At 47.6% G+C, this 26,322-nt stretch overlaps 1 protein-coding gene across 1 annotated transcript in view; it reads right to left on the bottom strand.

The window, feature by feature from the left end:
- PDZD8 (PDZ domain containing 8) overlaps positions 1-21,727 on the bottom strand; it is a 68,376-nt gene extending 46,649 nt beyond the window's left edge. Inside the window, exons 1-2 of the mRNA XM_040361490.1 lie at positions 20,970-21,727; positions 7,285-7,410 (exon numbers count right to left, since the gene is read on the bottom strand). Of these exons, the coding sequence (XP_040217424.1) occupies positions 7,285-7,410; positions 20,970-21,673 (830 nt within the window). The 5' untranslated portion in view covers positions 21,674-21,727. The remainder of the gene's footprint in view (positions 1-7,284; positions 7,411-20,969) is intronic.
- Positions 21,728-26,322: the final 4,595 nt, after the last annotated feature.

Below are 26,322 nucleotides of genomic sequence, written 5' to 3'. Positions count from 1 at the left end.
AGATGGCCCCAGTCAATTTCTATTTTATAAAGTGTCTAAATGCTGTAACAACCTAACATAACGGACCTTAGTTTACAGACTAACTTTACTAGAATACATTAAGCTTGTGTATTACAGGGGTATTTATATTTAAAAAGTGAAATTGTGGCCGGAACTCCGCTTTAAGTAAGTTGCTCCAAGTCGTGCTGAAGTCCCCTCCAAATCGCCTTGCCCCTCTGTGAACCGGCACTAAGAGTGCTCCTAATCTCAGCTTGTTACCTGTATAGAAAAGACACCTGGGAGCCGGAAATCTTGCTGATTGATAGGGGATCAAATACTTATTTCACTCATTAAAATGCAAATCAATTTATAACTTTTTTGAAACGCGTTTTTCTGGATATTTTTGTTGTTATTCTGTCTCGCACTGTTAAAATAAACCGGCCATTAAAATTATAGACCGATCATTGGTCAGTGGGCAAACATGCAAAATCAGCAGGGGGCCAAATACTTTTTTCCCCTTGCTGTATGTAGTTGGCACAGGGGGCATTTCTCTATTTATCAATGTTAGAATAAGTTTTCAACCTGCAGCCGCTGTGATTTTTTAGAACTGAACATTGAAATGTCACGTCCCGGTATAACTGCAACCCAATCCACAGAGACAGAACACCCTCCAAAGAAAATCTCTCCTTGTTTGGGCGATTGGGCTTTCTCCAGAAATGTACAGAGCTTGAAGTCAAGCTACAGGCATCCTCTGCAACGCCTAAAGGATTCCCGGGGCTGATTGGTTTCTATTTATGTGATCAGGTGGTAATAACAAAGGCAGATCCTCCAACTCAGCAAACAGCCTTTCAGAACAGGAAGTGGTACGGAGAGGCAATTATGTCGTTAAAGCTGAACATGGGGAAGGTTATTAAAGTGATTGTAAAGATAGAAAGTTATTTTTTTTACCTTAATGCATCAAGGTAGAGCTTAAGAAATTTGCTTGGAATCTAGGAGCCGGACAAAAAGTTAGGAGCCAGTTTTTTTTTTAACCAACAAATCTTACGGGTGGTTCCCGAAGGTGAACTTATCCTTTAACCCTTTCACAGCCAGAGAAGTTTTTTGCATTTTTTGCAGACGTTTAACCACTTCCATACCGGGCACATACGTACCTTCCTGCCCAAGCCAATTTTCAGCGCTGTCGCACTTTGAATGACAATTGCGCGGTCATGCTACACTGTATCCAAACAATTTTATCATCATTTTTTTACCACAAATAGAGCGTTCTTTTGGTGGTATTTGATTACTTCTGCGATTTTTATTTTTTGCACAAAAAAATATTTTTTTTTTGTAAATAAGTACATTTTCTTCTTCAATTATGGGCACTGGTATGCGGCACTGATGGCCACTGATGAGGCGGCACTGATGGCCACTGATGAGGCGGCACTGATGGGCAGCGATGAGGCGGCACTGATATGCAGCACAGGCACTCACTGGCGGGCACTCATAGGCGGCACTGATGGGTACTTATGGGTGGCACAGATGGGCACTGGGCATGGATGGGTACTCAGAGGTGGCACTGATGGCATTGCTGGGCATCACTTTTGTATCGCATATTGTGCCAGTCAGTGCCCATGTTGCCATTTGTGGGCACTGATTGGCATCTATTCACTTTTTTCCTTGTTTTTATATTGTTGCCCCCTTCCCTGGTGGTCCAGTGTGGGCACCCGAGGGGGGGCTGCGCTTATAAACAATCAGCGCAAACCCCCCCTGTCAGGAGAGCTGCCGATCGGCTCTACTCGCGTCTATCGGACGCGAGTGAGGAAGAGCCGATCAACGGCTCTTCCTGTTTACATCGTGATCAGCCGTGATTGGACACGGCTGATCACTTGGTAAAGAGCCCCCCCCGGAGGTTCTTTACCGAGAACTGAGATGCAGGGTGTCAGACTGACACCCCGCATCACCGATCGCCGTGCTGCGCGCCCCCACAACCACTTCCCAGACTTCAATTGACTATTGACCAGGCAGGAAGTGGTTAACCACTTCCCGCCCGGCCTATAGCAGATTGATAGCCGGGAGGTGGTTCCGTTATCCTGACTGGGCGTCATATGACGTCCAGCAGTATAACATGCAGCGTGGCAATCGCGAGTGCGGCATGTCAGTCTAAAAAAAAAAAAAAACGCATCTCTGATCGTGGTAAGAAGTCTCTGACAAAGGCTTATTACCATATGATCAGCTGTGACCAATCACAGCTGATCATCACGTGAACCACGAAGCGCTGGTTAACGGTTCTCCTTGGTTTGTGCTGATAGAGAAAGCCAAATCGGTGGTTCTCCCTGTCAGAGGGGGAGGGGGGGCTGTGCTGATAATCAGCGCATTGATTATTAGCACAGCTCCCATCAAATGTACCCATCAGCTGCCGGTGTCAGTTGTGTGTCCGATCTCTCTGCCGCAATCTCAAAAAAAAATTAAATAAAAAAAGTTCACTGATCACCGCCATCACTAGTAAAAAAAATAATAAATTATTTAATAATAATAATAATAATAATAATGCCATAAATCTATCCCCTATTTTGTAGACGCGATAACTTGCGCAAACCAATCAATACATGCCTATTGTGATGTAGCAAAATACATATCGGCCTAAACCGATGGATACATTTGTTTTTTAAAAATTTGGAAATGTTTTATAGCAGAAAGTAAAAAAATTCTTTATTTTTTCAAAATGGTCTTTTTTTTGTTTACAGCGCAAAAACTAAAAACTGCAGAGGTGATCAAATACCACCAAAAGAAAGCTCTATTAGTGGGGGAAAAAAATACATCAATTACGTTTGGGTACAATGTCGCACAAATGTGCAATTGTCAGTTAAAGCAACACAGTGCCGTATCGCAAAAAATGGTCTGGTCAGGAAGCGGGTAAATCCTTCCGGGGCTGAAGTGGTTAAATCCCTTTAGTCATGATTTCCTATTGAAAATAGCTCACCAAAAAATAAAAAATTTTGTTGCAGGGGATGCCCGGAAATCTGATTTGTATATTAGTGCAGACTTCTGGGGAAAGCAGTGAGCCAATCACACAAGCAGAAAATGATATTTCTGGGGGGCGCTCACTATACATTTTGTATACAGAACACTTCAAGGTTGCCATATTGCATTTTACAGAAAATTATAGCGGCTGCAGATTGAAAAGAAAAAAAAAAAAAAAAAAAAAAAAAAAAAAAGGGTACAATTTTTTTTTTTTTTTTTTTTAAGAACATTCAATTACAATATGACTTTATTTGCAAATGTATACACCAAATTATTATTTTTTATTTGCTATTTTTTTTTTCTCCACAAAAGTGGAATTACCCTTTAAGTCATGGGGGAGGAAATATGCGACACTGATCCCTTATTATGCAGGTTTCTGGCAGCGAGTCCACATTGGCCGCAGCACTGGATTATTATTTGTTGAAGGTTAGCAATGTCATTTCTAAAGCTGATTTTAATTTTGTGCTCGGAGCTCAGCTTTAAAGTCCTTGCAATGTATTTGGTTCATGAATAGGGAATTGCTTTTTTGACCCAACAAAACTGAAGTAACACTTAAAGAGGTCATGAGACTTTGAATGGCGCCCAGTCATGTGTGTATGATGCAACTGCCAAGCAATCTTCCATGCAAGAGATGTTTGTACAGTACACACACAAACACACACACACACACACACACAAACAGCCTGTGGATACAGGAAGTGGAAACCCTCAAACATCCCGAAAAAGACCATCTCTACATGGGAAGAACTTTTATTTATGTGCATGGAGATCACGAAACATGACCCAGAACTGGCCTCTATCCTCCTCATGTGCAATCACTGGAGGAACCCATTATTTTCATTTTTCCACCGCCTCCTGTTCTCCTCGTCTTCTACCAAGACTGCCAACATGACCAAGGGCATAGAGGAGTACAGAAATACCAAAAAGTCTAAAATAAGGGGACATCCTTTATGTTACAAACAGGAGTATCCATTGGCCAGAATAGAAATCACAGCTGCATCCAAAACTGTGTCGAAATCACATCAAAAATCACATCAGAGTCGCACTGCAACTGCCCCTTGAGGCTAGGTTCACACTGATGCAATGTGGGAAAACACAGGAATCGCTGCGTTTCCTGCATTGCACTGCAACTATGTTCATGTGATCTCCTTGGAACGCATGGTGCAGAGTCCAGAGCAGGGTGGATAAAAATCAATGATTTAAAAAAAAAAAAAAAAAGATTTTTTTGATTTAAATAAGATTTTGGGGATTTAAATCAGTTTTTATTTTATATTTAAAGAGGTAAAGCCGATTATTTTTCCTCTAAAAAAAAAAAAAAAAAAACCCTGCAAGAGAAAGGCTTAATGAGCTAGTATGCACAGCATACTAGCTTATTATGAATGACTTACCTGAGATCGAGGCCCCCGAAGCGCTTCTCGCCCCCCTCCTCCGCGCTTCTTCCTGGTATCACTGCTCCGGTGCCGTCATTGGCCGGAGCGGCGATGACGTCACTCCCGCATGCGTGCGGGACCGGCATGATCACAATCATAATGCTGGGATGCTCAGTGCGCCTGCTCCGTTGTCTACGACGTGTATTTCTTGCACCTATAGGTAAGCCTTAATCTAGGCTTACCTGTAGGTGGAAGTTGTAAGAGTGAGTTTACAACCACTTCAAATAAAATGCTTTTGGAGCAAATAATCTATCTGAAGAAAGTTTTCTATTTAAGCTACAATAATATGTTTTGTTTATTCAGCATGAAATGGAGATTAGTTATGTAGCATGAGGCTGTATAATCTGCAATATTTACATTTCTGAGAAACTCATTCAATGAATCCAAGCCGAGATAGAACATGCACTGCATTGATGCATTCACAAAATTTCACAGTAACCATGAGATAAACCAAAGTTCAGGAATATTCCTTTATCCCATTGTTTTGGAAATGTATGTACACTACAAACTGTATGATTGAATCGGTTCTGATTTCGACGTTTTAGTAACCCGACAGCTTATTATTCTAAATATAATTTTTTTATTTTGTTTGCAAATATTAAAAGATTCTTACTTTACCAGCAAGAATAAGTCCTTAAACTTAAAGAGCACCTGTCATTTCATATCCATCACGGCAGCGCCTGTTAGCGGGGATCCAATCACCTGCTGCCTCTATGTCCCTCCCCTTGTTATGTCACTGCCGCATCACCAGCCGTCCCATTATAGTGAATGGGATTGTCAGTGAGCCAACAGCGGGTGAGAGGAGGAGCCACTGCAGGACAGAGATGACAGTTGCTCTTTAAAAATTATGATTTAAATCAAGCTATTTTACTAGTGATTTAAAATTAAATCCACCCTGGTCCAGAGTGGAAGAAAAAAAAATTATATATAAATAAAAAGTGGGGGGGGGGGGGTCAGAAATATCGATAGGTGATTAGTTTCCATCAGAACAACAGGACGCCATAAATCAATTTGGCGTAGCTGCACGCCACCCTTCTGTCTGAGGTCAGGGAGTGAATTATAAAGGCTGTCCATGAAATTTTAATAACGATGGAGACCAGACTCTACATACAGGACAATGAGATCCCGCGCTCCGCCTGAGAGCAGATGGTAGCCGCCACGTGGCACCAGGTAACAGACACCGTATGAAGAATAAGAGAGGCCTTATTAGCACAATGGATTGTGAAATCCCCCCCAAGCAACCGATACAAACACAAAAGGCGGTAATGAGATTAGGAGCCATTATGGGAATGGCAACACTCTGCCAAAAATCAATATTAATCCTGTTACCTCCTGACACTCACCAGCCGAGGTGTTTACAGCCAGGCAGTGCGCTACTGTGTTTTAACTCCTACTACACCATAAATCTGCCACCTCCACCCAAAACACCCGGCACAGGTGGAGTTTTTTTACCTTTTGGAAACCCTAGTGTAAAGACTGTGCCCCTCCCACAATAGGGAGATGTCCCCACAGTAGTTTGTGTCTCTACCCCTCCCACAATAGGGAGATGTCCTCACAGTAGTTTGTGTCTCTGCCCCTCCCACAATGGAGATTTCCCAACAGCATTTGTTGTCTCAGCCCCTCCCACAATGGAGATTTCCCAACAGCATTTTTTGTCTCAGCCCCTCCCACAATAAAGATTTCCCAACAGCATTTTTTGTCTCAGCCCCTCCCACAATAGAGATTTCCCTGCAGTAGTTTGGATCTGCCCCTCCCACAATGGAGATTTCCCTGAAGTACAGTGGAATCTTGGATTTCGAGCATAATCCGTTCCAGGAGAATGCTCGTAATCCAAAGTACTCGCATATGAAAGCGAGTTTCCCCATTTAAGTCAATGGAAACGAAAATAATTAGTTCCACATTGACTTCAATGGCATGTAATACCGCATGCGGCCAGAGTTGGGGGGTGCCGGAGAGCCTCGGAAACGGGTGTAAAGGCCCGAGGACAGTTCGGCTGACCTCGGAAAGACTCCGTTTACAAGCCTTTGAGGTTTGCCGAGGTCAGCCGAACTGTCCTTGGACCTTTCCGTGCATTTCCGAACATCGCCGATCGGCTGCGGTGCCCCCCCACCTCAGGCCAAAAGCGGTACTGTAAACCGCTTTGGCCTGAATCCTACTCGCATTGCGAAGACAACTCTCGCAAACTGAGTTAGGAGGTTTAGAAACACAGTGCTCATAACTGCGTTACTCGCAATCCGAGGTTCCACAGTAGTTTGTGTCTTTGCCCCTCCCACAATGGAGATTTCCCCGCAGTAGTTTGTGTCTCTGCCCCTCCCACAATGGGGAGATTTCCTGCAGTAGTTTGTGTCTCTGCCCCTCCCACAATGGAGATTTCCCCGCAGTAGTTTGTGTCTTTGCCCCTCCCACAATGGAGATTTCCCCGCAGTAGTTTGTGTCATTGCCCCTCCCACAATGGAGATTTCCCCGCAGTAGTTTGTGTCTCTGCCCCTCCCACAATGGAGATTTTCCCCGCAGTAGTTTGTGTCTCTGCCCCTCCCACAATGGAGATTTCCCCTGCACAGTGTGCGGGCACCGCCCTGTCAGCTCAGCGGGGATCAACAGAGCGATCCCCGCTGAGCAAGCGGAGGTTCACGGGGCGGATCATTACTGATCCGCCACATGTAAAAGGGGCCATAGAAGTCACAAACTGCTAAATACCCCCCCCCCCCCCCCCCCCCATCATTAGTATATAGCAGTCTTATTTACTAAAACTATCCATGTTCTGTGTACTGTGGGAGATCAGATATAGTGAATGCAGGCTTCTGGGTTTAGTAACAGTAATAGTGGAAGAAAGTAATTGACTTTACCAGGGATGGGAGAAGGGCACACTTACCTGCTGCAGTCTATCACTGACACTTTCAGTCGCCCCTCTGCCAGCCCCAGGTCCTGCAACGTCAGCGTCCGTTCCTCCGGCTCCTCTGTCACTGGATGTATCTGATACGGGAAAAACGGCTTGTACCTGTCAGAAGAAGCAGATGAGGCAAATTAGGAACATAATACAGGCAAAGCGGCAACAAGACTTTATAGATAAATCTGATGTACAGTGCATCCAAAAAGTATTCACAGCGCTTCACTTTTTCCACTTTTCCACTTTTTCCACATTTTGTTATACTACAGCCTTATTCAAATAGAATTAAATTCATTATTTTCCTAAAAATTCTACAAACAATACCCCATTTTAGTCCAGGGGAGCAGAGGTATGGTGGATGTATTTTAGTCCAGGGGAGCAGAGGGATGGAGGGTGCATTTTAGTCCAGGGGAGCAGAGGGATGGAGGGTGCATTTTAGTCCAGGGGAGCAGAGGGATGGAGGATGCATTTTAGTCCAGGGGAGCAGAGGGATGGAGGGTGCATTTTAGTCCAGGGGAGAAGAGGGATGGGGGGTGCATTTTAGTCTAGGGGAGCAGATGGATGGAGGATGCATTTTAGTCCAGGGGAGCAGAGGGATGGGGGGTGCATTTTAGTCTAGGGGAGCAGATGGATGGAGGATGCATTTTAGTCCAGGGGAGCAGAGGGATGGAGGATGCATTTTAGTCCAGGGGAGCAGAGGGATGGAGGGTGCATTTTAGTCCAGGGGAGCAGAGGGATGGAGGGTGCATTTTAGTCTAGGGGAGCAGAAGGATGGAGGGTGCATTTTGGTCCAGGGGAGCAGAGGGATGGGGGGTGCATTTTGGTCCAGGGGAGCAGAGGGATGGAGGATGCATTTTGGTCCAGTGGAGCAGAGGGATGGAGGATGCATTTTAGTCTAGGGGAGCAGAGGGATGGAGGGTGCATTTTAGTCCAGGGGAGCAGAGAGATGGAGGGTGCATTTTGGTCCAGGGGAGCAGAGGGATGGAGGGTGCATTTTAGTCCAGGGGAGCAGAGAGATGGAGGATGCATTTTAGTCTAGGGGAGCAGAGGGATGGAGGGTGCATTTTAGTCCAGGGGAGCAGAGGGATAGAGGGTGCATTTTGGTCCAGGGGAGCAGAGGGATGGGGGGTGCATTTTGGTCCAGGGGAGCAGAGGGATGGAGGATGCATTTTGGTCCAGGGGAGCAGAGGGATGGAGGATGCATTTTAGTCTAGGGGAGAAGAGTGATGGAGGATGCATTTTGGTCCAGGGGAGCAGAGGGATGGAGGGTGCATTTTAGTCCAGGGGAGCAGAGGGATAGAGGGTGCATTTTGGTCCAGGGGAGCAGAGGGATGGGGGGTGCATTTTGGTCCAGGGGAGCAGAGGGATGGAGGATGCATTTTGGTCCAGGGGAGCAGAGGGATGGAGGATGCATTTTAGTCTAGGGGAGAAGAGTGTTGGAGGATGCATTTTGGTCCAGGGGAGCAGAGGGATGGAGGGTGCATTTTAGTCTAGGGGAGCAGAGGGATGGAGGGTGCATTTTAGTCTAGGGGAGCAGAGGGATGGAGGGTGCATTTTAGTCTAGGGGAGCAGAGGGATGGAGGGTGCATTTTAGTCTAGGGGAGCAGAGGGATGGAGGATGCATTTTGGTCCAGGGGAGAAGAGGGATGGAGGGTGCATTTTGGTCTAGGGGAGCAGAGGGATGGAGGATGCATTTTGGTCCAGGGGAGCAGAGGGATGGAGGGTGCATTTTGGTCTAGGGGAGCAGAGGGATGGAGGGTGCATTTTATTCTAGGGGAGCAGAGGGATGTATGGTGCATTTTAGTCCAGGGGAGCAGAGGGATGGAGGATGCATTTTAGTCCAGGGGAGCAGAGGGATGGAGGGTGCATTTTGGTCTAGGGGAGCAGAGGGATGGAGGGTGCATTTTAGTCTAGGGGAGCAGAGGGATGTATGGTGCATTTTAGTCTAGGGGAGCAGAGGGATGTATGGTGCATTTTAGTCCAGGGGAGCAGAGGGATGGAGGATGCATTTTAGTCCAGGGGAGCAGAGGGATGGAGGGTGCATTTTAGTCCAGGGGAGCAGAGGGATGGAGGATGCATTTGAGATAACAGGAATAGGGGGACAAGCAGTAACTTGCGAGCCAAATGGAGCAGGAAGATGGGGGTTAAGAGGGAAGTGCCTACATGGAGCAGGAAGACAGGGGGAGTGTCTGGGCCAAGTAAAGTAGGACAAAAGTGGCAGATGGTCAGGGGGAGTGTCTGAGCCAAGGGATGCAAAAAGACGAGGGGGGAAGGATATGTATACCGTAGCATAACAGAATGTCCAAGCCAAGGAGAGGAGGATTCCTTGGTCGAAGCAAGCAAGCAGACAGATGGGAGGGTAGATGGCAATGTCCAAGCCAAGAAAAGCAGGACTATGATGGGAGGATTCCAAATTAAGGGGAGCAGAAAGAGGGGAAAGTATAAGAGCCGAGCCAGTGGGAGCAAAAAGATTCTCTGATCCAACAGGATCAGAAGGGGGTTACCTGAGGGGGTAAGGGCCTGAGCTAATAGAAGCAGAAGGATTGGGTCAGGATGCCAATGACATGGCAGAGGGGTGTGAAAGTTTGTGGCCCCACCCTGTTATAATTACATGATCCTATCACCAAGATGTTTTGAAGCATGTGACAACACATGGTAATCACCCAAATGACACAGTTGAGGAAATTAGATTGCCAGGGTAGAGATGGCATTATATGTGGAGGACAAATGGTGCTAAAGGCCACCACCCTTCTTTGGAGGTATCTTCTCCAGAAGGCCTCTAAGCAGCCACGAACTCCTGAGATAATGGTGTTCTTTGTCTTTAGACACTGTGATTGTTGTTACCATCTTAGCCCGAGGAGTTCTCTTTCAATAATTTTTATTTCAAAATTTAACAGAATGCTAGAATACAAACAGTATCAAGTATATGTCAAAACGTGGATACACCCTCCAATTTAGAGGGTCAGATTATAATACTCAAAATGCATGTAAATCAAGAGGATCTAGCCTGACAAGCAAATAGAACAACAGTTTACCAGAGACGTCACATTAGGCTCGAAAAGTGTAATCACCCTATTGTAGAAGTCAAAATAGAGGTATAATTTTAGAAGGAAATTACAATAAACTGTAGCTCAAACATAGCTCAGTTACATGAAGAGGTAAGGAAACGAAACAATGTTGAGCACTACTCTCAGTGCCTCAAGCCACAATACTTTGCTCTTGAGTGGATATTAGGATAGGGGAGATTTTCTGGCCCCCCATCAAGAGAAGGAAGGAAGGAAAGAAAGAAAGAAAGAAAAAGAAAGAAAGAGCAAGAAAGCAAGAAAGAGCAAGAAAGCAAGAAAGAGCAAGAAAGCAAGAAAGAGCAAGAAAGCAAGAAAGAGCAAGAAAGCAAGAAAGAGCAAGAAAGAAAGAAAGAGCAAGAAAGAGCAAGAAAGAAAGAAAGAGCAAGAAAGAGCAAGAAAGAAAGAAAGAGCAAGAAAGCAAGAAAGAGCAAGAAAGAAAGAAAGAGCAAGAAAGAAAGAAAGAGCAAGAAAGAAAGAAAGAAAGAGCAAGAAAGAAAGAAAGAAAGAGCAAGAAAGAAAGAAAGAAAGAGCAAGAAAGAAAGAAAGAAAGAGCAAGAAAGAAAGAAAGAAAGAGCAAGAAAGAAAGAAAGAAAGAGCAAGAAAGAAAGAAAGAGAAAGAAAGAGCAAGAAAGAGAAAGAAAGAGCAAGAAAGAGAAAGAAAGAGCAAGAAAGAGAAAGAAAGAGCAAGAAAGAGAAAGAAAGAGCAAGAAAGAGAAAGAAAGAGCAAGAAAGAAAGAAAGAAAGAGAAAGAAAGAAAGAAAGAGCAAGAAAGAAAGAGCAAGAAAGAAAGAAAGAGCAAGAAAGAGAAAGAAAGAGCAAGAAAGAAAGAAAGAAAGAGCAAGAAAGAAAGAAAGAAAGAGCAAGAAAGAAAGAGCAAGAAAGAAAGAGCAAGAAAGAAAGAGCAAGAAAGAAAGAGCAAGAAAGAAAGAGCAAGAAAGAAAGAGCAAGAAAGAAAGAGCAAGAAAGAAAGAGCAAGAAAGAAAAAGAAAGAAAGAGCAAGAAAGAAAGAGCAAGAAAGAAAGAGCAAGAAAGAAAGAGCAAGAAAGAAAGAAAGCAATATTATGATAGGTAAGGGAAAGAAAGAAAGAAAGAAAAGAAAGAAAAGAAAGAAAGGAAAGAATAATAATAATAAAAAAAAAAATGAATATTAGGATAGGTAAGGGAAATAAAAAAAGAAAGAAAAGAAAAGACAAAAAAAAAGAAAGGGAAAAAAAAAAATTGAAAGAATAAGAAAGAATATTAGGATAGGGAAGGTTTTATGGTCCCCCATCAGCATCAAGAAAGAAAGAAAAAGCGAAGAAAGAAAAAAAAAAAAGAAAAAAAAAAGAAGAAAAAAAGAAAGGAAAGAGGAGAAAAAGAAGGAAAAAAGCGAAGAATAAATAAAAATAAATGGGAAAAAAAAGAAAGAGGAGAAAAGAAAAAAAAGAAAGAGGAGAAAAGAAAAAAAAAAGAAAGGAGAAGAAAAGAAAAAAGAAAAAACAAAGAATAAGAAAGAAAATTAGGATAGGTAAGGCTTTATGGTCCCCCATCAGAAGAAAGGATAAATACAAATAAATGTGGAAAGAAAAGGGAGAAAAGGAAAAAAGAAAAAAAAAAAGAAGAAAAAAAAGAATAAAAAAGAAACAAAATATAAGAAAGAAAATTAGAATAGGCAAGGCCCCCATCAGTCCCCCATCAGAAGAAAAAAAAGAAAAAAAAAAAAGAAAGAAAAAGCAAAGAAAGAATAAATAAAAATAAAATGGGGGAAAAAAAAGGAAATGAAAAAGAAAAGAAACAAAGAATAAAAAAAGAAACAAAGAATAAAAAAAGAAACAAAGAATAAAAAAAGAAACAAAGAATTCGGTTCCCCGCCCCCAACCACAAAGTGTCCCAGTGCAATCCAGGGATTCCACACCTGGCTTGTTTTCCTCTAAGGACGCTTGTGAATTTATCTTTTATCACAATCCAGGATATATTTTTTTTAACCAACATAAGATTACTCACAGGCGATTTCCAGGCTCACACTATACAGAAGTTATTTTAGCTTTTAAGAAGATAAACAAAAATATGAGAGTTTGGAGATCTCAGTGACCAATGCTGTTTTGGCGTTTTTGGGTATACTATATTCGGTCCCATCACCGAACAGACAAGACTGGATATTCTAATCCAGAATCAGCAGCCCTTTGGACAGGACCACTAGATATGGAAGCCTTCGCCCCCTCGCCCGCATCCCCAGAAGCAAAGGGGCGAGGTGACAGGGTAACGTTTCTGGAACAAGGTACCATTGAGATAGACCTTGTAGTTTCTTTTGCCCTTGCGCACCATAGTCGCCCACTTTACCCAATCAGGACCATGTAAGCAATTATTTTCTAATGAGGTCCTAGAAGTTATGCCAACCCGGCCCTTACTTAGAGTCTGCAGCCCAATGAGCTCTAAAAGCACTATCTCTTTTTTTGGGCTCAAAGATTAGGGTTTCTCTTGTTTTTAGTTTTGCCCTTTGGTAGGCCTGTCTCAAGACTTTTTTACTAAGGCTGCATTCACATCTAGACGGACGAAATCGCGGCGTTTTGTCGCCGCAAATCGCGGTAAAAATAGCAGCGTTTTGTACCGCGATTTGCGGCGACAAAACGCGGGTATTGTCCGCCTAGATGTGTCCCAAGATGACCCCCTCTATGGAGATGATTGCCATCTCCTAGCCGAACGCTCGAAGACGCCTGAAAAAAAGGTCCGGGACCTTTTTTCACGCCGCAGGCGACAGGCGTCCGGCGTTCGGCGTGGAGATGTGAACCATCTCCATAGAGGGACATGTATTTCCAGCCCTCTGGCGGCAGAGGCGTAGCGCTACAGGCGTAAAAACGCCTAGATGTGAATGGGGTCTATATCCCCTTAGTAGCAATCTCTCATATAAGGCCTTTGATTCAATTTCAAAGTCTGCCTCCTTGGTACAGTTTCTCCTAATCCTAAGGTATTGTCCAAAGGGAATGCTTCTCACCAATGGGCGAGGGTGGGCACTTGAGTAGTGTAAGATTGTATTACCAGCCGTCTCTTTACGATAAAGATTGCTGTGTATTAACCCATTAGGGTCAATAATCAGTGTAAGGTCCAAAAAAGGGATACTGAAGGTACTTGACTGGCTTGTAAATTTCAGATTATATCTATTCTGGGAGATATATTGCATAAACTCCGCATATTAGCTCATTATGAAATACTTACCTCGGAACGAGGTAGGTTACTTACCTGGTCCACGCCGAGCCAAGTGTGTCTTCCGGGTATCGCCGCTCCAGCGCTGTGATTGGCTGGAGCGGCAATGACGTCACTCCCGCGCATGCGCGAGTGAGATTTCCTTTCCCACATGGGTCGGCGGGGCCGGCCATTCAGCCGAGGATCCCCCCTGTGCATGCGCCGCTGCAATTAGCCTACAGGAAAGCCTTATTATAGGCTTACCTGTAGGCCAAAGTAAAAAAAAGTGGGTTTACAATATATATATTCCCTGCACTCGTTACAACTGAGGAAGCCACTTAGATGATGGTAAAATGTCTACAACAACATCACAAGTGCAGCTAAATGGAATCATTGTCTGGGATACATGGTGTCCTTTGCTTCATCACACAACGCTCAGCACATGGCTGGGGGAGGAATGGCAACAAACATTTTGCTGGGTTTGGATCACATATAGTAATGTATTGATAAATCCTGATGTAATGCTGTGGGTGGTATTCCAGTGGGATCTTTGGAAAATCTCCACTCACATGCACCATGTTCATTTTGATGAAGTTTCATACACAGATATTCCACATTTATCACTTTATAGTAAATTTTTGTTTAAAGGGGTTGTAAAGGCAGAAGTTTTTTTTTTTTATCTTAATGCATGCTATGCATTAAAACAAAAAGCCTTTTGTGTACAGCAGCCCCCCCCCCCCTAATACTAACCTGAAGTCCCTCTCTGTCCTCAAATCTTTAAGGCATTCAAGAGTCTCCCTCCTGATTGACTGAAACACAGCAGTGGCGCAATTTGCTGCCGCTGCTGTCAATCAACGTCAGCTAGCCAATCAGCAGAGAGGGTGTCTGAATGGACACAGGGAGCTGCGATTGGGCTTGGGTGCCACCATAGCAAGCTGTTTGCTGTGGGGGCACTGAATGGGTGAGAGGGACCAGGATCACAGAAGAGGGACCCGAGAAGAGGAGGATATGGGCTGCTCTGTGCAGCCCATATCCTCTTGGATATGGGCTGGATATGCTCTTGGGAAAAAATTACACTTTTTTTAATTAAAAAAATAAGACAACAGTAAAGTTATCCCCATTTTTTTTAATATTATGAAAGATAATGTTACGCCGAGTAAATTCATACCCAACATGTCACACTTCAAAATTGCGTCCACTCGTGGAATGCCGACAAACTTTTACCCTTTAAAATCTTCATAGGCGACGTTTAAAAAATTCTATAGGTTGCATGTTTTGAGTTACAGAGGAGGTCTAGGGCTAGAATTATTGCTCTCGCTGTACCAATCACGGCGATACCTCACATGTGTGGTTTGAACCCCGTTTACATATGCGGGTGCTGCTCACGTATGTGTTCGCTTCTGCGTGCAAGCTCGTCGGGACGGGGCGCGTTTTTCTGGCTCCTAACTTTTTTAGCTGGCTCCTAGATTCCAAGCAAATTTGTCAAACCCTCCAGGCAAGTATAACAGGTTTGTTATTTTTTTAGGGGGAAAAAATTGACTTTAGGGTAGTAATGTCAGGGTCTAAGCTTTACTTGATCTTGTTGCTGGGAAAGCACACTGGTTAAGGGCAGTGGTATTAGGGTTAGTGGGCAGCGTATCGGGGTGATAGAATTCTGGTTGTGATACACAGAATTGGGATAGGAGAGGCAGTTAAATAGAAAGGGGTAGCAGAGCAGTACATTGGATAGGGGGAAGTGGCATACTGGTTTGGGGCTTCAGAACTGGAGTTTGTAGCTTTACCCTAATTTTGCACATGGGAAGGGTAATCTGGTTGAAGGTAGCAGTACACTAGGATGGGGGTGGCAGCTCTAAAAGGTTCTGATCACACCTGATCTTGTAGTTCGAGAATATGACTGGGGTAATGATCACTAAATAGGGATAGTGGTACACAAGGTAGGGGTATCTGCTCTGAGGTTCTTACTGGATCCTGTTGTTGGGGGGAGGTGACCCAGAAAAGGGTAGTAGTACATCAGATAGGGATAGTGGCACCCTGAAGGAAGTTTGGGGTTTCAGGGGATTTGGCCTACCTAATTTTGTGGGTGGAAAAGGTGACCTGGAGAGGGGTGGTGGTCAACACAGAATGGTAGCAGTAGGCCGAAGGGGGGATAGTAGTACTGTGAACGGATTAGGAGTACTGGGGTTGTGGTCATACCTGATCTTGAAGCTGTGGAAGGGGACCAAGGAGGGGTGGCAAGCGCCAGGTTTATGGCTATACCAGAGATCATGTGGTTGGAAAAAAATGACCCAGGTAAGGGTAGCAGAACACCTGTCAGCAATAGCAAAGGATGTGGTTTGGGGGGGGGGGGGGGTGTAACCAGCCTGTTGGATTTTTTTTCGCACAACCACTGCCGTTGACTATAGCCAACAGCAATGATCATTGTATTTTGATGGCAGGGAAACCTCCCGCTGTCAGAATATAATAGCGCAGTGGGAAGGATTCCCCCATCAACTTACTGTGTTGATGGGGGAAAACGTGCGATTTTGAAAAATTGCGTAATGTATGACCAGCCTTAGCAGTAAACCAGTTCAGGAGGTTGAACTGGTCAAGGGCGGCACTGCACCTGATCTTGTAGTTAGGGAAAGGGACTGGGTTGGTTGTCACAGAACTGGATTGGGGTAGCAGTGCCATACCAGAACTTGTAATTGGGGAAGGTGAACTGGCTAGGGTTATCAGTACATGGGATAGGCTGGCAGTGTTGGGGTTCTAATCGCACCCAATCTTGTGGTTGGAGAAAGCGATGGGGGGATAGCCACTCCAGGGCTCTGGTCATCCCTGATTTGTAGTTGGGGGAAGGCGACGCAGAAAGGGGTAGCAGTACATTAGATAAGGGAAGTTGCAAGCCTGAAGTAGGAGGAGGGCTGCAGGAGTTCCCACAAAACCTGTGCTCGGTTGCAAAAGGTGCCCTGTACAGGGGTAGTTATCACTGGAGATGGGTGGCAATAGACTGGGCGTAGATAGCAGTACAAGGGTTTGGGAAGGTGAACTAGTCAGGGAAGAGCCTGGCACGGTACCCGATCTTGTAGGAGACCAAGGTAAGGATCACAGTCACCAGGTAGGGGTAGCAGTACATTTCATGGGAGTGGCAGTGACCGCGTTTGGGCCAAACCTGATCTTGTGATTGGGGACGATGCATTGATTAAGGATATCAGTGCACTAAATGGGTGTGCAAGGTTCCTACTAGGATCGGAGTAAAAATGCCAAGGTTCGGGACATTCCAGATATTGTAATCAGGAGAAGGAGAACTGATTGGGTGCATCAGGACACCAGATGGGGCTGGCAGGTTTCAGCTGTACCTGATCTGTTGGCTGGGGAAGGTGACCTGGATGGGATATGGGTGTTCTGGCCATCCCTGACCTTTGTGGGGTATTGGTCACTGAAGAGCCTTAGCAATACAGGGGGTTCAAGAAGCTAGGGGTAGCGGTACACCAGAAGTGGGTGGCACTGTATTTGAGCTTGTAGTTGGGGATAGAGGGGTAGCAGTGACAAGAGTGGCAGTGCCAAGATTTCAGCCATACCTGATCTTGTAGTTGGGGAAGGTGAGCTGGTTATGGGTATCAGGCACTTGGTCATCCAAGCTCTTAGCAGGACGCTGCCTTAATCCCAGGCTGCGGTCCATGGTCAGGGAGTAGGGATAGGCTCCTTGGGTCCTGCCTCCCCCTCCCCCTCCCCTCTCTTCATATTTCTGTTTACTTCTTGCTTGTTCCCCTCTTTTACTTCGATGTCCTAGTCTCTTCTCTTTGCTCCTGGGAACTGGATACCCCCAGCTTGTTGGTAAGCGCTTAGATGAGAGTTTCACAACTCGCATTCGGCGCTCTATAAGCATTTATTCCAATCCAATCAGTAAATTGGATGGGGTGGCAGCGCTGGGGTTTTGGCCATACCTGATCTTATGGTTGGGGAAGGGGGTCACATTCACCTGATATGAGCAGCAATACATGCTATGGGAGCAACAGTGACAAAGTTTGGGATGTACCCTAGCCAGTAGTTGGGGAAGGTGACTTAGAGCAGTGGTCATCAACCCTGTCCTCAGGGCCCACTAACAGGCCAGGTTTTAAGTATTACCTTGGGGAGATGCAGACTAGAATATTGCAATCACTGAGTAACAAATGATATCACCTGTAATGTATTTCAGTTATCTTGAAAACCTGGCCTGTTAGTGGGCCCTGAGGACAGGGTTGATAACTGACTAAGGCTGGGTTCACACTACTTTCATCCTACTTTGCTCTGGTACATTGGTCCTACATTTATCCTACATTGGTCCTACATCCATCCTACTTTCATGAACAGGATACTACTTTGGTCCGACTTCAATGATATTCAATGGGCCTGAAGTAGGATCAATGTAGGACCAAAAGTAGTACAGGGAGCATTTTCAAAGTCGGACCGACTTGTGTAGGACGCTACAAGACGCTCTCATAGGGAAACATTGAACACAGAGCAAAGTAGGATGAAAGTAGTGTAGTAGTGTGAACCCAGCCTTAGAGGGTGTATTAGTACACCGGATGTGGTGGAAGTGCTGAGATTTAACCATAACTTATCTTGTAATTGGATCGATAGGAGCAGCAATACATGCAGTGCCAAGGTTTGGCTGTACCTGATCTTGTATTTGGTGAAGGTGAACCTCTCAGGATGGGGTGACAAGTTCCAGCTGTACCTAATCTTGTAGTCGGGGAAGGTGACCCTGATGGGCAATTGGGATGTGGGGCGATAGTGTCTGGGTCAGCCATACCTGAACTTGTATTTGGGGAAGGAGACTGGAAGAGGGGGTTGACAGTACACCAGATAGGATGGTAACACCGGGATTTTGGCCATAACTGAACCTGTAGTAGAGGAAGGTGACCCTAGAGGTAAGGGGTATTCATACACCAGATGGTGTTGTAATGCTGGGATCATCCATACCTGGTCTTGTAGTTAGGGACGTGAACTGGTTAGGGGTTCTGGTATACTGGTTTAGGGTGGTACAGCCAGGGTTTCAGCTGTACACGATCTTGTATTGAGGGAGGTGATCCTACGACGGGGGAAGGGGTATCAGAGCACTAAATGAGGTTGGGTAGTGCTGGGGTCAGCCATATCTGATCTTGTAGTTGGGGAGGTGACCTTTGGTGGGGGGGGGGGGGGGGGCGAGCGTCGGGTATTAGTACATCAGATGGGGGTGGTAGAGCCAGGGTTTCAGCTGTACCTGATCTTGTATTGAGGGAGGTGACCCTAGGAGGGGGAAGGGGTATCAGAACACTAGATGAGGTTGGGTAGTGCTGGGGTGAGTCATATCTGATATTGTAGTTGGGGAGGTGACCTTTGGGGGGGGGGGGGGGTATTAGTACATCAGATGAGGGTGGAAGTGCGGAGGTCAACCATACCCGATGTTGTTGTTGGGGAAGGTGAACTGGTTAGGAGTATCAGTACATCAGATGGGGGTAGTAGTGCCGGGTTTCAGCCGTACTTGAAGTTGGGGAAGGTGAACTGGTTATGGGTATTGGCATTTATGATGGAGGTGGTAGTGCTGGGGTTTAGGCCATACTGGATCTTGTAGTTGGGGGAAAGTAAACTGGTTAGGGGGTATTGGTATATCTAAAGGGGGTGGTAGTGCCAGGGACAGCCATACCTGATCTTGTAGTTGGGGAGGTGACCCTATGGGGTAAAGGATTTATCAGTACATGACAGTGGGGTGGCAGTGACAGGGTTTCAGCCGTACCTGTTGGGGACGGTGAACCATTTAGGGGTATTGGTTTATCGCATAGGGGTGGTAGTGCCAGGGACAGTCATACCTGATCTTGCAGTTGAGGACGCATTATTAGTACACCAGATGGGGGGGTGGTAATGTCGGGGTCAGCCATACCTGATCTTGTAGTTGGGGAGATGACCCTGGGGGGGGGAGGGTATTAGTACACCAGATGGGGGGGCGGTAATTAGGGTTGCCACCTCATCCCTTTAAAACAGAACACATATGAATTACACAGGTTCTGTGGCTGATTAAGGTGGTAATTGAACTCAAGTGGAGCCTTATCTAAATTAAATTAGCCTCAGAACCTGTGGAATTCATATGTGTTCTGTTTTAAAGGGATGAGGTGGCAACCCTAGCGGTAATGTCCGGGTCTGCCATACCTGATCTTGTAGTTGGGGAGATGACCCTGGGGGGAGGGTATTAGTACACCAGATGGGGGGCGGTAATGTCGGGGTCAGCCATACCTGATCTTGTAGTTGGGGAGATGCCCCTAGGGGGAGAGTATTAGTACACCAGATGGGGGGGTGGTAATGTCGGGGTCAGCCATACCTGATCTTGGAGTTAGGGAGATGCCCCTAGGGGGAGGGTATTAGTACACCAGATGGGGGGGGGGCGGTAATATCAGGGTCAGCCCTACCTGATCTTGTAGTTGGGGAGATGACCCTGGGGGGAGGGTATTAGTACACCAGATGGGGGGGGGGCGGTAATATCAGGGTCAGCCCTACCTGATCTTGTAGTTGGGGAGATGCCCCTAGGGGGAGGGTATTAGTACACCAGATGGGGGGGGGGGGGGGGCGGTAATGTCGGGGTCAGCCATACCTGATCTTGTAGTTGGGGAGATGACCCTGGGGGGAGGGTATTAGTACACCAGATGGGGGGTGGTAATGTCGGGGTCAGCCATACCTGATCTTGTAGTTGGGGAGATGACCCTAGGGGGAGGGTATTAGTACACCAGATGGGGGGGGGGCAATGTCGGGGTGAGCCATACCTGATCTTGTAGTTGGGGAGATGACCCTAGGGGGAGGGTATTAGTACACCAGATGGGGGGTGGCAATGTCGGGGTCAGCCATACCTGATCTTGTAGTTGGGGAGATGACCCTGGGGGGGGGGGGGTATTAGTACACCAGAAAGGGGGGGCGGTAACATCAGGGTCAGCCATACCTGATCTTGTAGTTGGGGAGATGACCCTGGGGGGGGGGGGGGTATTAGTACACCAGATAGAGGGGGCGGTAACATCAGGGTCAGCCATACCTGATCTTGTAGTTGGGGAGATGACCCTGGGGGGAGGGTATTAGTACACCAGATGGGGGGGTGGTAATGTCGGGGTCAGCCATACCTGATCTTGAAGTTGGGGAGATGACCCTGGGGGGGGGGGGATTAGTACACCGGAAGGGGGCGGTAATGTGAGGGTCAGTCATACCTGATCTTGTAGTTGGGGAGATGACCCTGGGGGGGGGGGGGGATTAGTACACCGGAAGGGGGCGGTAATGTGAGGGTCAGTCATACCTGATCTTGTAGTTGGGGAGATGACCCTGGGGGGAAGGGTATTAGTACACCAGATCGGGGTGGGGGGAGATTCAATGTCGGGGTCAGCCATACCTGATCTTGTAGTTGGGGAGATGACCCTGGGGGGGGGGTATTAGTACACCGGAGGGGGGCGGTAACATGGGGGTCAGCCATACCTGATCTTGTAGTTGGGGAAGGTATGCTTCTTGCGGATCACCCTCTTCAGCTGAGTGACGATGATGGAGGTGAGCTGCGTCATGGGTCGCCCCTCGAACTGGCTGTGGACCTGGAAGTCGATGAGCGGCTCCTCCAGGAAGCAGACCGACCAATGGCTGAAGGGCAGGCGGCTGAGCACCAGGCGGACTCGGCCCTGGAGACGGGCCAGCCGGACGGCCAGGAAGGCATTTTTCCCAAACAGGAGCTCCACATCGATGGCCAATCGGAAGCCTCCGGAATAGTCCAGCTCCAGCTCGAAGCTGAGCTCCGGGGGAAGGGATTCCGCGGGGGAGGGTCCCGGAGAGAGTAGGCGGATCCCACTTACCTCAGGCACCGCCTCCCCCAGGCTGAGTTCGCGGACACTGAGCCCCTCCAGCAGGCGGCCAGCTGTACGGGACAGCAGCAGCTCTTCCAGCTCCACCCGGATCTTGCGGAGCATCCAGCGGCGCAGCTCGGCCGTGTCACGGAGCTCCCGGAATAGAAAGAGGAAGATGGCATTGAGGAAGTGGCAGCTCTCTGCCCCGGCCTGGCCGGACACATCGTCCTTCATTGGGGGCCCAGAGGGTGGGGGAGGGGCCCAGGCCGGCCGCCGGTACACTGACAGCAGCACAAGTACCGTCAGCAGGCAGCCGGCCAGAGCGGCCAACACCAGAGCCAGCACCATCCCGGTCCGACACTGCGGCCCCGCCCACACTGTACGCCTGGGGAGGAGCCGGTCCGATCACATGACCCCTACACCCACTCTGTACGGCCGGAGGAGGGAAGTCACATGACTCCCACACTGAATTCTTACTGGATGAGAGCTCGAGAGGGTGGAGTAATGGAGCTCAGTTAACTTCCCTGTCAAAAGAAGGGTGGGGCGTAGGATGTCACATGACCAGCTTCCTGGAAGGTCACTGGAGGGGAGGCCGAGGACCCAGAGGTCAGCTGACTCATCCTACGCTCTGTCACCGGAACGCATACGGGGAGGGCGGAGACTGTGCGTCAGCTGACTTAACCTTCAGGCTTTTCATTGGCCGGCATTGTAGAGAGGCGGGGCTGATTGGTGTAACCGGCGGGGTCACTCCCGTGACGGTATTACGCCCCGGGTTGGAACGGTCTCCATTTCTGAGGCATCGTCGGGGCGGGTGTTCTGTCATAAGTGCCAACTGATCAAATCCTCCAACCAAGGGATTTGCGCATGCGCGCGCGCGGCCACGAAACACGGGCTGAGCAACAGACGTCAGGAACGTGCTGCCATGGAGACGCCAGAAGCGACAGGGGCGCGCGCGCTGCTCGTGTCCGCCAGGGAACGAGAGGGAGCGGCCTCAGCCTGGGGGGCGGGGTGAGCACTGCAGGAGAGGAAGAGCTGTGCCCATGGTAACTGATCCCCCACAGCCATCTAATCCTAATGCTCAGCTTTAGGGTGAGCGTGGGAAGAGGGACTGCTGTGTCCCCTCTGGGGAGATTCACTGCTTTATCTGTCCTGGTGTCAGCAAAACAGAACGTCCAAAATGTCACCAGAAGAGGATCAGAGGGGAAGAGCTGTTCTGGTGACACCAGGATGGGATTTCTCCTCACTTCCTGTTGTGTCTCCGGAACAGGAAGTGAGAGAAATCCCCCAACGGGACCCAAGTGACCTAAAAAAAAACAGAACGAGGAAATCCCATCTACGGAGTGCAATGGGGGGCGCCATAAAAACTGGGTATCCGCCCCCCCCCCCCAAATGTGGCATGCCCCCTGTCAGAGGAGAGGAGACCGATCTTGTGTTCCCTGTACAGAGTCCCCTCCCCCCACAGTTAGAACACCCTAGTGGTCTGTTCGTGTCATTTATAAAGTAATCGGTGCATTTTTATAGCACTAATCACTATAAATGTCACTGGTCCCAGAATAGTGTCAAAAGTGTCCGATACGTCCACCGCAATGTCGCAGTCACGATAAAAACCGCAGATCGCCGCCATTACTAGTAACAAAAAAAAATAAAAATGCCATAAATCTATCCCCTTATTTTGTAAACGCTACAACTTTTGCACAAACCAATCAATATATATACGCTTATTGCGTTTTGTTTTTGTTTTACCAAAAATATGTAGAAGAATACATTTCGGCCTAAACTGAGAAAAAAAATATGTATGGGGCCAGATTCACAAAGAATTGCCCTGGTGCAGCGTATCAGAGATACGCTACGCCGCCGTATCTTACCTGGCGGAATTTCGAATCCAGGAAAATTTCGCGCCGTAAGTTACGGCGGTGTAGTGTATTTCTCGGCGTGTATTTCAAATTGGGCGGGTAGGGGGCGTGATTCATTTAAATGAAGCGCGTCCCCGCGCCGATTGAAATGCACATGCTCCGTTTCGAAATTTCCTGCTGTGCTTTGCGCAAAATGACGTTGCACCGACGTCATTTTTTGAACGTAGACGTGAGTTACGTCCTTTCCTATTCACGGACGACTTACGCAAAAAAAAAAAAATTTAAAATTTGACGCGGGAACGACGGCCATACTTTAACATGGCAGGTCTATCTATATACGCCACGAAAAAGCAGCTTTAAAGCGGTCCTCCACCCTAAAGTGGAGTCCCGCTGATCGGAACCCTCCCCCCCTCCGGTGTCACATTTGACACCTTTCAGGGGGGAGGGGGGTGCAGACACCTGTCTAAAGACAGGTATTTGCACCCACTTCCGGCCACACGCTACGGGCGAAAGACGGGCATTCCGTCACATCCCGTCTGTCGCCCGTTGTGTGCTGGGAACACTCGGCTCCCAGCACACAGCGTGTGAGCCAATCGGCGGGCGCAGCGCGACTCGCGCATGCGCCGTAGGGAACCGGGCAGTGAAGCCGCAGCGCTTCACTTCCTGGTTCCCTCACCGTGGATGGAGGGGGGAGCAGCAGGGTGACGAGCGATCGGCTCATCCTCTGCTGCGATCACCGCTGGACTCCAGGACAGGTAAGTGTCCTTATATTAAAAGTCAGCAGCTGCAGTATTTGTAGCTGCTAGCTTTTAATATATTGTTTTAGTGGCACATCCGCTTTAACTATACGCCGGGAAAAGCCGACTAGCGACGACGTAAGAGAATGCGACGGCCGCGCGTACCTTCGTGGATCGACGGAAATAGCTAATTAGCATACCCGACGCGGAAAACAACGCAAACTCCACCCAGCGGGTGCCGAAGTATTGCACCTACGATCCGAAGGCGTACAAAGCCGTACGCCTGTCGGATCTAACCCAGAAGCCGTCGTATCTTGGTTTGAGGATTCAAACTAAAGATACGACGCAGCAAATTTGAAAGTACGACGGCGTATCAGTAGATACTCCGGCGTACTTCTTCTGTGAATCTGGCCCATAGTTTTTTTTAAATTGGGGTATTTATTACAGTAAAAAATATAGTATTTTTTTCAAATTTTCGCTCTTCTTTTGTTTATAGCGCAAGAAATAAAAACCGCGGTGATCAAATACCACCAAAAGAAAGCTAATTTTGTAGGGAAAAAAGTGTTAAAAAGTTTGGGTACAGTGTAGCATGACCACGCAATTGTCATTCAAAGTGCGACAGCGCTGAAAATTGGCCTGGGCAAGATGGGGGTGAAAATTCCCGGCATTGAAGTGGTTAAAAGGATGAGGTGGCAACCCTGGCTGTTCCAACACACAGGGATGTTTCACTGCCATCAAATACTTCCTGAGAAGCAGTGCTAGGGCAAGATCATCCAGAGCCCAGGGGGAACATGCCAAACTGCGCATTGTGTGTCAGCAAAATGCCCCCCACAAAAGCATTGAGCACTCATCTGCATGCTAACCGCCTACGCATAGATCCCCCCTCCCAGTACAAATCTCCCCCCCCCCCGGTAAGATCCCCCTCTCAGCACAAATCCCCCCCCCATCCCCCAAATGCCTCTACCCCCAAAAAATTGAATCCTCCTAACACAAAACCTCTAAAATATCTATGCCTAGTACACATCTTCCCCCCCCCCCACATCAACCCCCCCTTCCCAGCTCAAATCTGCCCCCCCCCCCCCCCCCCCCCCCCGGTAAGATCCCCTCTCAGCACAAATTTTCCCCATCCCCCAAGTGCCTATACCCCCAAAAAAATTGAATCCTCCTAACACAAAACCTCTAAAATATCTATGCCTAGTACACATCTTCTCCCCCCCTTCCCAGCTCAAATCTGCCCCCCCCCCCCGTTAAGATCCCCCTCTCAGCACAAGTTTCCCCCCCATCCCCCAAATGCCTCTACCCCCCAAAAAAATGGAATCCTCCTAACACAAAACCTCTAAAATATCTATGCCTAGTACACATCTTCCCCCCCCCCCCCCCCCAGCTCAAATCTGCCCCCCCCCCCCGGTAAGATCCCCCTCTCAGCACACATTTCCCCCCCCCATCCCCCAAATGCCTCTACCCAAACAAAATTTGAATCCTCCTAACACAAATCCTCTAAAATATCTATGCCTAGTACACATCTTCTCCCCCCCCCTTCCCAGCTCAAATCTGCCCCCCCTTCCCAGCTCAAATCTGCCCCCCCCCCCCCCTGGTAAGATCCCCCTCTCAGCACAAATTTTCCCCCATCCCCCAAATGCCTCTACCCCCCAAAAAATGGAATCCTCCTAACACAAAACCTCTAAAATATCTATGCCTAGTACACATCTTCTCCCCCCCCCCACCCAAAGCTCAAATTTCCCCTAAATCCTCTCTTCTAGAACAAATTCTTTTGACCACCCAATCCATCTAAATCATCACTCTTGGCACATCCCTCCTAGAACAATACTTACCCCAGGCCCCCCCTTCCCACACAAATCCCCCCTCCCTGACATGATACCACAGTACCCGCGGCAGCCGCCCATCCTGCCCACCCCTTGTCCCGGCCCTACTGAGAACAGCCCTGCAGCCATCACTGTAATGCATATAGACAGGAAGTGGCTGCAAAGAAGCTGCATGGGATCAGCAACACGAAGCTGGAAGAAAGGGAAATCAGGGATTTTATTAGAAAGTGGAACTTCCTGTGTGGAAATGGTGCCCAGAGAAGGCTAAACGTTTCCATTCATTTTAGGACCTCGGGATCCACGTGAGGTGCTGATGATTACACATGTGATTTTCCTGCAGCTTTCCCAGCCGCGGGCCCCCGGTGAGCGCCGATCCTTTCCTTCTACCTGTCTTTATTTGCTGGAAGCCTGCTGGGACGGATCCATTAATCCCTCATAAAATGTAAATTGCCCCCCCCCACGCCCGCGCTTCGGGGGATTCCATGTCTGCCATCGGAGGGACGGAGGACTTCCAGACACATTTCCAGCCTGTTCTGTGTACTTTGGCTGCGAGTACCAGGGCGAGTTTACACAGTGACGCAGCG

This window comes from Rana temporaria, chromosome 8, assembly GCF_905171775.1.
Source record: "Rana temporaria chromosome 8, aRanTem1.1, whole genome shotgun sequence".
Taxonomy (NCBI): Eukaryota; Metazoa; Chordata; class Amphibia; order Anura; family Ranidae; genus Rana; species Rana temporaria.
Note: the sequence above shows the minus strand (reverse complement) of the source record. Positions and strands in the feature narration are given on the sequence as shown.